The sequence below is a fragment of the Rhagoletis pomonella genome, unplaced genomic scaffold (assembly GCF_013731165.1).
Source record: "Rhagoletis pomonella isolate Grant_MI unplaced genomic scaffold, Rhpom_1.0 Rhpom_scaffold_00014, whole genome shotgun sequence".
Taxonomy (NCBI): domain Eukaryota; kingdom Metazoa; phylum Arthropoda; class Insecta; order Diptera; family Tephritidae; genus Rhagoletis; species Rhagoletis pomonella.
This window is the reverse complement of record NW_023458568.1, coordinates 17908836-17920169: the sequence shown is the minus strand read 5'-3', so window position 1 is coordinate 17920169 and position 11334 is coordinate 17908836. Positions and strand designations below refer to the sequence as shown.

General features: G+C 36.3%; 1 protein-coding gene across 1 annotated transcript; it reads left to right on the top strand.

Moving 5' to 3' along the window:
- Positions 1-3456: 3456 nt before the first annotated feature.
- Positions 3457-4407, top strand: LOC118749049. Its single transcript, XM_036483839.1, has one exon. The coding sequence runs from the start codon at positions 3457-3459 to the stop codon at positions 4405-4407; it is 951 nt and encodes a 316-aa protein (XP_036339732.1).
- The last annotated feature ends 6927 nt before the right edge of the window (positions 4408-11334 follow it).

Sequence of the window (11334 nt, the reverse complement as noted above, 5' to 3'; positions counted from 1 at the left end):
CTAAAATGTAAAATTGAAGAAATCTCGGCCAGTCAAGTGAAAGGTGGCAATTATTTCTCTGTATCCAGTAAAATAAGTTATCTCGAATTTTGGTAATTTTTGGTAATTTTTGACAAAACACTCAATTTCTCTGTTCCCTTCCAATATTTCAACCACTAACTAGTATTTTAAGGTGTAATTTTAATAAACACTAGCAGGGTACCCGACGTCGTTCGGGGTGATCAAATAAAAATCTAAAAACGATAATACAAACCTTCTCTTCCTCATAAAAACGGATACATACTATTTAGAACTTAATTTTTCTTTTTATTTAATTTAAGGCTTCCTTATAAAGAATATTTTTAGTTTTATTGTGTGGTGCATAAACATATAGATTATTCGGACTTCCCACTCATGAGCATCCGACATATAATTGACCGTGGGTAAAGCAGGGCTCTTCCAACTGAAGTCCAGCCACCTTTACCGTTTGACCTTGCGATTTGTTTATCGCCATAGCGAAACTAAGCCTCAAAGGAAACTGAAGCCTTTTAAATTCAAACGGGAGATCTAATGGAATTCGTGGCAGAAAAACGTATTCTCCTTGGCCACATCCAGTAATAATTGTCGCTTCAATTATATTTGTCATCATTTTTTTTACTACCGGTCTTGTTCCATTACAAAGTTTGGGTGGATCAAGGTTACGCAGAAAAATAACAGGCACACCAATTTTCAAATTTAGATTATGGGGAGGAACTCCTGAGGGCTCAAGCGAGTTCAAAAACTCTACTGGGTAATGTACACTTTCCTCCTGGCATGGCACGGTATCTATAGATTTGCGCGAAGTACCAGGAAGTGTTGCAGAAGCTGAAAGTTGATGTTATTCACAGTAACATTTTTAGGAGCTAGAATGGCTCTTTCACACAGCCAGTGATGTCTCGCATAATTTTCCGTAAGATTATCAAAGACTTTTGTTTTAAGCTCCTCTACTGTTTCAACAATGGTGGCTATTGAAGCAAGATGAACTCCGCCTTCAGTGTCAGTTTGTAAATCACCGTTTCCTAGTTTCAACAAATTAGATGCGAATTTATTTGACAATTGATCCCCATATACATGGGCTCTCATACTTGTACACAGCTTGAATTGATTTTAAACAGGCCCTTATTTCTTCCGCTCGTGTACCTCTACGAATTATAGGCAATGTTTGTCTAAAGTCGCCTGCCAAAACCAATGTTTTACCACCCATTATTTTCTTGTTGCTGCAAATATCCTGTAGTGTTCGGTCTAAGGGCCGGTTGTTCAATGTCTGATTAGCACAAATCGGAGGTAGAAGCTCCGGTTAAGTACAACGACTGCTTTATCGATCACATGTTACATGCATGATGTCGAAATCGTCGATAGTGTAGTGGTAGCGATAACCAGACATTGAACAACCGGCCCTAAGGCTTCTAAAGCAGCTTTATGAGCCATAGTGCATTCATCCCAGATGATAATCTGGCATCGCTTTAGGACTTCTGATAAGCCCGTTCCTTTGCTTATATTGCATGTAGGTGTTTCTTGTGCTGCTAAGTTTAGGGGAAGCTTGAATATAGCATGATCTGTTCTTCCTCTTGGCAGAAGAGTTGCCGCAATGCCAGAAGACGCTACGGTGAGTGCAATTTGCTTGTTTTTTTTTCTAATTTGAGCCAACAACGTTCTTATAACGAATGTTTTACCTGTGCCACCTGGTGCATCAAGAAAGAAGAGTTTACTTGCATTATTTACAACGCTATTCATAACTGCTTCAAATACTGCTCGTTGCTCGGGTAGAAACTTCGAAATATTCGTCTCAGTTTGTTCGATTAAAGATTCGACATCATAGCAAAGTTCTCGCGTTACTTCATGGCTCAAGTTATGAATAGTACTCTTCTGAATCACAGGAAGTCCATACGTTGGAAGCTCATTTCCCCCTAGAGATAATAGTTTATCTTCAATGGCAGCAAGTGCTAAACTGTATGTATTATTATCATATGTTATTTCACGACTTTGATTTTGAATCTGAGCAAGGTGCAGAAAGTCTTCGGATAGATTGTCCTTATGATTTTGCCACAGTGCAAGTGGATTTGAAATATTGCACACGTGGATTAGAATTGCAAATAAGTTTCTTAGACTTGTTGGGGAATTTGACATCGATGCTTCTGTCATAGTGGCTTGCCAATGTGCATCGTCTTCAAGAAGTCCACGGAGCAAACACGCTTCTCTATAAGTTTGACAGACAGTACCATTCACTGTTTTTAATCTTTCGAATCAGGTTGGCCCCCTTACTTCTAAAAGAAGTATTCTAAAAAAAAACATTCTTGCCGGTTGGGATGGACAGTATAAATTATTGCCAAAGTCTCGTCTTTAAAAATATCTGGTTGTCCTTCTACACAACTTCCCCCTTTTCTTCTGTTCCATTTGTTATTTTTCCAAGTATAATAACTTGGAACCTCAGAATAAAGCAATGCTGGCAAATAAATCCATTTGGCCAAGTTGGAAAAATGCCGTAAGCGTTGTGTTTCTTGGAGCGATAACTTGCTGTAAAATATTTTGTTCATTAAAGTATATTCTTTGGCCATTTTCTAAATGGACACTGAGCTGTTGAATTGCAGGATGTCGCTCGTGGATAGGGAAACCCAAAATTCGCCAAAAAGCTTCACTGCTGCTTTTGTATCTTCCACATTGGTAGGTGGTTACTTCATCGTTTAAATTTGGATTCTGAAGAGCGTACATCGTCGCATCGGAACCTTTGTTTACGTACTTGCAAACTTATTTTATAGAATTACAAAATTCTACATTTATATGAGCCTCAAAAGCTTTTGAAAGTAGTGGACAATAAGGAACTATCCATCTATTGTCAATATCAACCTCGATACCATTGTTGACTTTGATTTTCGTAGACACTCCACCATGCCCTGGTTTTCTCCTTTTGTAAAGTGGATAACCATCTATTCCAGTTTGCGTTTCATTTACAAACTGTCTCGGATATCTCTTGATACATTTGCCATTTACCGTACATGGAGAATTGGCATTCAAATTTCCGCATGGCCCATGTACCATAGTTTTCTTAATGATATGAAATAGAACTGGATCGGTATTGGGATCTGGCAGTTCCGCAGAAATAATTAAGTCAATTTGGTTAGAATGTATTTTGTTGTTAAGCCACAATAGCATGAGCATGAGGAGGCCTCGTTTTTGCCACTCTATCGTATACATATCGCAACGTATTGAGCCAAAGATCATACATTTTTTATAAGACTCATCATCTTATAGGGCCTCCACTTGTTTTAAAATTTTTTAATCTAAGAATACTTTTGTAAAAGTTTTTTAATTTGTCAACTTTTGAAAAACTTTCATTCACATTTTTTCCGTGGTTTGAAACGCAATAAAATTATTTTTTAAATGATATACGTTTTTACTATTCACTTAGTAAGCAACAATTGGTGACCCCGATTTTTGAAAATGCCGTTGGTTACTCGTGAAGACAATGCTGGAAACAACAACCAGCCGGTAGCCGCTGCATCCGGTTCACATCCCTTGCTGATGATGCCTACAACATCCAGCGGAATACCATCGTCTTTTTCCGGAACTTCAATGGAGAGTAGCATGTTGCCTGGAGAAATTTTTTCGGCACTCATCCCGAAGCTGCCACCTTTCTGGCGTGAAGAGCCAGAAATCTGGTTTTTACAAATTAAATCCAGTTTCAATCTTGCTGGCATAAGCCAAGATTCAACAAAATTTGAATATCTGCCTAGCCATCTTGATAAGTCGATTCTTTACGTAGTGAAAGATATCATCAGGAGTCCTCCAGCACAAGGACGTTATAGAGCGATGAAACCAAGAATCATCCAACATTTTACAGAATCCGAGGAGAGTCAGCTGAAGCAGCTGTTAAACAACTTAGAGTTGGGTGACCAAAAGCCGTCGCATCTTACGCACCGCATAAAGTCTTTGGCAGGATCTAAGGTCAGTGATAATGTTTTGAGAACGTTATTTTTGGAAAGACTTCCGGAAAAATTCAAGTGTATCCTCGCGGTCACAGAAGCTGCTCAATTGGACAAATTATCGAACTTGGCAGATAAAAGTTTTGAACAATTTTCTCCTACTTCGATGTCCATTGCTGAATTGGGCCAAAAAAATGTGCGATCCGATTTGCCTCGTCCTGTCGCATCGTCTCTTTCCGAACTACCCGATTTATTACCAAAATTAGACTCAATCATTTCGAGGATAGAAGCGATCGAAAACCGAACCCGTGCTTCTCATCGTGTTAATTCATCCAGACATCGTTCATCACAATCTCGTTCAAAATCACGAAACAGCAAAGATTTAGGGCTATGCTGGTATCACTGGCGTTTTGCTGAGAAGGCAACAAAGTGTTTACAGCCGTGCGCTTTCAAAAATTCAAAAAACTAATTCCGCCCTCGTCAGAAGTTTCGACCACTCATGGCGAGGGTAATGTCGATTATTCTTTTCTGAGCGTAAGACGAAAGTAAAATTTTTGATTGACTCAGGAGCTGAGCTTTCAGTTTTTCCATGCAAGTCTTCAAAACAATCCAGTAAACTCTTTCTTTACGCTGCTAACAACACTCGTATCCCTACTTACGGTGGAAAATTACACAGGTCTGAAAAAAATGGGCTCGGAATGTTCTATAAAAGTGTAGTGTCATTTCCGAAGTAATTTTTTGCGTAGAATCCGAATCCGGGGTTTAAATTGCTCTATCACGTCTCATGTTATCTCAATGGATTTTCGAATATCGAAAAATTCACAAACATGGAAACTTCAAAATGCGATATCTCAGTGAAAAATAAAGATATTTAAGCAAACTCAACGGCATTTAAAAGAGGAAGACTATACCACGTTTACTTTTTTATGAAGAGCAAAATCTGCGTAGCTACATAACCTCAAAAATGGGCAAAAACAGCGTTTTTGCACTTTTAGGTTAGGATATCTCAAAATCCTGACGTGATAGAGCAATTTAAACCCCGGATTCGGATTCTACGCAAAAAATTACTTCGAAAATGACCCTACACTTTCCTAGAACAAAACGTTGTTGACCTGTGTTATTAGAACTTGATATGGGCCTTTGGCGAAACTAGAGATAGAATTTCATTTCGGCAGATGTATCAAGACCAATCATAGTTGCTGATTTTTTGCGATATTTGATGGTTGATGGTTTAACGTTTCTGTTAGTTTTCTGAAAGGAAAGGATCTTTGCATCAAGGCTATATCAGAAGAAAGTAAATTTCATGAACTTTTTAAAGAATATCCTGAATTGTATTCTGCTCAAACGTTTTCTACCGAATGCAAGCATCAAGTCGTCAACCATATCACAGTTTCTGGTAGCCCTGTAAAGGCACGCCCAAGAAGATTAGATCCGCAAGAACTTGCTATAGCTAAAGCCGAATTTCAATATCTTTTGGACAACAGAATCATTCGCCCAAGCAGCAGTAATTGGGCTAACCGACTGCACATGGTACCAAAAGCCGATGGCACTTGGAGACCATGCGGTGATTATCGAGCACTAAATAAAATTACTGTGTCGGATAAGTATTCGACACCATATCTGAGTGATTTTACTATGGAAATGGCGGGTGATAAAATATTTTCAAAATTTGATCTTATGAAAGCGTATTACCAGATCCCAGTAAATCCTGAAGATATCCCTAAAACCGCAGTTATAACACCATTCGGTCTGTTCGAGTTTGTGAGAATGCCCTTTGGGTTATATAATGCGGCTCAAACCTTCCAGCGTTTCATGGATGAAGTTGTCAGAGGTCTTGATTTTGTTGTTGTTTATCTTAATGATGTTTTGGTTCTTTCGTCCGATCCTGGTCAGCACTGGAAGCACATCTGGCAACTATTTGATCGATTTAAAACTTATGGTATAGTTGTCAACGCTGGAAAATGTGATCTTCGAGTATCAGAACTTAACTTTTTGGGACACAAAATTTCCGCTTCTGGTTTTGGTCCAATGCAAAAGAAAGTAAGCGCAATTGTGGATTATACAAAACCTTCAACAGTCAAGGATTTAATAAATTTTTTAGCATTGGTTAATTTTTATCGAAAATTTCTACCAAATGGAGCAAAATATCAAGCACCTTTAAATATTTTGTTGATTGGGGCAAAGAAGAATGACATGCGACCTATTTCTTGGAATACAGAAACCGTTTCTGCTTTCGAGAAAGTAAAAAACGAAGTATTCCAAGCTACAATTCTTGCTTTTCCTCTACCAGATGCCGTCCTTGCACTTAAAGTGGATGCTAGCAACTTTGGCATGGGGGCGTCGCTAGAGCAATACGTTAATGGTGACTGGCAACCTCTAGGATTTTATTCTAAAAAGCTTGCCCACGCTCAAGTAAATTAAAGTACTTATGATCGGGAATTGCTTGCAATCTACTCCGCAGTAAAATACTTTCGCTATTTCTTGGAAGGACGACAACTTCAAATTTTCACCGATCACAAGCCTTTGGTTTACGCATTTCAGCAAAATTTAAATAAAGCATCTCCACGTCAATGTAGACAACTGGATTTTATTTCACAATTTTCAACAAATATTGTTCATATATCTGATAACGTTGTCGCTGACGCTCTATTCAGGGTCGAATCCATAGATTTTAAAGGCATTGATTATGAGGAGATGGCACAAGTCCAAAAAGAGGAAGTGGAGCTGCGAAGTATGCTGCAGACTGAAGGAAGTTGCTTATTGAGAATAATCAATCTACCGGACAGTGATATTCAAATTTACTGTGAAGTATCATCAGGTGTAGCACGACCGTATGTACCACTTAAATTTCGCAAAGTAATTTTCAAAAATATGCATCATTTATCACATCCTTGCATTCGTTCTACTAAAAAGCTAATCACGAAGAAATTTTTCTGGCCTTCAATGAAAAAAGGTTGTAGTGGAACGGACAAGATGTTGTATCTCATGTCAAAAATCAAAAATTTCAAAGCACACTTCAAGTCCACTAGGTAAATTTCCTGTAAGCAGTGGTCGTTTTAAAGAAGTTCATATCGACTTGGTTGGTCCATTACCAATATCTGAAGGCTATAGTTATTTGCTCACTTGTATCGACCGATTTAGTCGATGGCCGGAAGCATTTCCTATAATGAATATTAACGCTGAAACAGTTTGAAACCCGTTTTATGACTTTTGGGTTTGTCGTTTTGGGTGCCCAAATATACTTATTTCTGATAGAGGACGTCAATTTGTATCATCACTTGTTCGTGATCTCGCGAAGTTTCTTGGAGCAAGACATAATATCACCACAGCGTCTCACCCCCAATCCAATGGTTTAGTTGAACGTTTCCACCGCACTTTAAAGATTGGATTAATTTGTAATGAACATTTGTATGGCGTTCAACGCTTAATTCTGTGCTTTTAGAAATTCGTACTTCCTTAAAGGAAGATCTGAAAACTACTTCTGCTGAACTTATATATGGAGAAGCTATTCAACTTCCAGGAGATCTCATTCAACCACAACCAATTGGAGATCCTACAAGTTTCGTTTCAACTTTAAAAACGATTATGAAAACTTTACAACCTGTTCCAACATCGGCGCACTCCAGCAAGACAGTTTTTATTAGCAAAGACTTAAATACATGCACACATGTCTGGATCCGTGGTGATACTGGTCGGTCATCTTTGGATTTTAAATATTCAGGTCCATATACAGTCCTCGAGTGATTCCCTAAATACTTTAAAATATCAGTTAAAGATACAATTGAAAAAATTTCTATAGACCGTTTGAAATCAGTTTTTCAATCAAATGGACTTTAAATGTTTATTGTTTTTTCTTTGCAGTTTCTTAGAGGAGAGCTATGTGGGACCTCCACTTGTTTTACAATTTTTTATTCTAAGAATACTTTTGTAAAAGTTTTTTAATTTGCCAATTTGTGAACAACTTTCATACACATTTTTACCCTGGTTTGAAAAGCACTAAAATTATTTTTTAAAGGATATACGTTTTTACTATTCACTTAGTCTTAATTATTTTTTGTCGAAATACTCTTGCTACCAGATCTGGACGATCTTTCGCAGACTGACCATGGGAGAGTTCTTCTTTTATCTCTTTCCAAGTAGGATTGCATGTAAACGTTATAAAAAGATCAGGTTTCCCATAAGTCCTCACATAGGTCATGGCATCTTGGGTGCGTTCATGCATGTATCTAAATATATACATATATGTAGTATTTTTAGTTTTGAGTAGGCAAAAAGTTACACTGGGTCATAGATTACGGATCTGTATAACTTTTTTTTTTAGATCAGATAATTTTTCTTCAATACTTTCATTTTAAGTTTGCATTGTGAAATAAAAATATCAAACTTTGATAGGGCAGAAATTTAAAGATAATATGGTGTTTGTAAATTTTTATTATTAAAGCCTTTTATAAAAAAAATTAAGCTACCAATGAAAAAAACAATAGATAAATAAAAAAGTTGTGAATTGAGAAATGAAATTGCGACATAAGCGAGCATGGCGTATGAGTAATATTCTTTCCTCCTCATATATATTTCAAACAAAAAAATCAATGCGCATTTTCATTTGTCCACTCAAAACCTTTATTTATCCCTAAGTTTTCATTCATTCTGCGACCCTTATTTCATAAATCCTGAAATAAAAGTTTTTTTTATTAGTCCGAAATACTCAGTAAATAACAGTTATTTTTAACTTTTGTTTAATTCCTCAAAAACTGAAAGTTATTTTTGATTTGTAAGAATAAGATTGGATTTTGATACAAAATTAATTCAGACTGCCGTAATAATAATCATTATACATTTCACATAACTGGGACTTCCTGTGAAACTGGATGGTAGAATACATATTTTTCCTACATCAGTTATTTCGGTGTTTTCATTACTAACTACATCCCTGAGATGTATGTATGAACCAACGCGTGTGGTGTGTTTTTATGTACAAAAGGCGCTCTGCTTCCACCTTTGCATAAATGTCAACAGCATACTTGACATCGGGTAAATGATTGAAGTAGTTGTCTCGGACCATAAAAGTGTAGGCGTAGAAATCCATACATGACACTGTTTTGTTCCCTTGTGTTTGGGGAATTCGAAAATGATAGCAATCTTCGCCATATACGCATATTAATGGATATTGAAGAGGATCGTATGATCGGAGTGTTTCTGTGATTCTTTGTATACTATTGTCGCAAAGTTTTATAACGATATCTCTTTTCCCACAATCTTGATTATTCATTACTATAGCCACTTCATTGCAGGTTGGTATGTTAAAACGACTACGATGTTCCCCGGCAGGCCGCTTATCCGCGTGTATCACCAACTTTAAATCAGGTGAATTAGACATTTCCATAGCACATTTGAAGCTTCTAACGTAGTTGTTAGTGATGTGCACCATTTCCTGCAATTGGATTGTAATGCTACGCTCTATCGCATTTAAATACGCGCAACGCAGTTCGGCTTGGTCGTGCATGTTACTTACAAAATATATTTGCAAAAACTGTGGTTTTTGCTTACCCTCCGGTTGGAGCGATCCAATGCTGTGGTAAACTTGAACTTGTACTTTAAATGTCGGCATAAAACCACCTTCGTAAACAATATTTGCCCCAAATGACGTCATTTGAAATGCCGAGTTATAGTTTCGAATTCTCTTTAGAAACGCTTTTGATTCGGAAGTGGTCCCTAGCAATAACGTGTTTAATGGGTTCGGTGGATCAGCTAGAAGAGGTAGGAATACCTTTCCATTTGAGCAACACATGCTAGGGGTTTCACCTTTCCACTTCTTCGATTTACAGTGCTGGCACTCATCCGACATTGGCCCAATATTAGTAACATCTAAATGATGCTCGCTGAATAATTATATGCACCGTACTTCAAGTCATTTAAATTAAACGTGCGTTCCCTGCGTGCAGAGTTTCTTGCTGCATTGGACTGCAAGCGGGCTCGGCGTTCTTCCCCAGTCTCTTCAGCTCTTTGACGATTTTGCCTGAGTGCTTTTAATGAATGTGTCAATATATTTCTTCGCTTCCTCGGAGGCATACTCAAACAATCGTTTGTGAAAATGTGTGAGTATTCAAGTCAAAATATATACGGAAATCTTTATATCACTGTTTTGAGTATCTAAGGTCATGTGAAAAATAATAGGTACACGATTTTTTGACCAGTTATAGATATATATCTTTTGTCTGTATAACGTTTATAATTCTTTTATAAAAGTGCAGTTCATTACCTAATGAAAACTACATGAGTCTAAATTTTAAACTTTGTAGAAAAATTTACACAACAAACATTTTATTCAGACTTTTTAAAAAAAATTAAGTACGCAGTTTTATAGCCCATTAATTTCTATCTTAACAAAATACAAATTTCAAGTGGCAATGAATTCGCATTTATTTTTGATAATTTTTTTTTGCCGATAGTGTTATTATTTTCTACCATACCAAAAAAAAATCTCAAACATACATACTTTGTATGGAAGTGGGTGACACCGTTAGCAAAAAAGATAGAAAAAATCAACGCTATTTCAAACTTGCATTTTATTAAGCTAGAATTTATGGGCTTAAAATTTTTCTACAAAGTTTGAAATTTAGAATTATATAATTTTTGGATGGATAATAAATGACCTGCCATTTTATGAAAAAAAAATTTACAAACAAAAGAAAATTTAGTCAAAACTGGCGAAAACCTCGTGAAACTACTATTTCACACATGACTATATTTAAATTGTTTGCTGTAACAAATTCTAAAAATATTGCGCTCTCATTCTTCTTCACTTTATTGTCTTATGCACTGAAGTTCTTTTACTATTTAAAAAATATTTTATAGAACTATTTGAAAGAAATCAGCTGATTCCTTTTTAAATACACAGATGAACACACAACATTTTCTTGGCAAAATTAGGCTGGCAGTCTTTACATCAACATCTGCTTTGAATGTGCACATATATTTCTTTCCTACCTCGGAGGCGTATTTACCCAACCGTTTATAAAAATGTTGAGTACCTATTTAAATTTATTTGATTTTCAAAGGCACATTTAACTCTTTTGGAGCAAATTAAGTCAACAAAACCAAATATTTTGAAGTATAACTTTTTTAAATTTACTGTTTTAAGCATTGTTAAAAAATGTGTTTACTGAAATATTTTAAAGTTAAAGTTATCTATGTACTTTTAAACTTCACAAATGTATACACATAATTTTTTGGCGAATAGATAGACAGTCATAATATGAACGGCAATATTTGCACCACTTTTGAGTATCTAAAGTCATGTGAAAAATAATAGGTATACAATAAAAACTAAGATTTCCAACATGACTATAAGCCGGGCTCCCATTTCCACGTACTTTTGCGATTTGCGTTTTTGTAA

Excerpts from the sequence above, each read along its gene's own strand:
- LOC118749049 (XM_036483839.1), top strand. The coding sequence starts at position 3,457 with ATGCCGTTGGTTACTCGTGAAGACAATGCTGGAAACAACAACCAGCCG.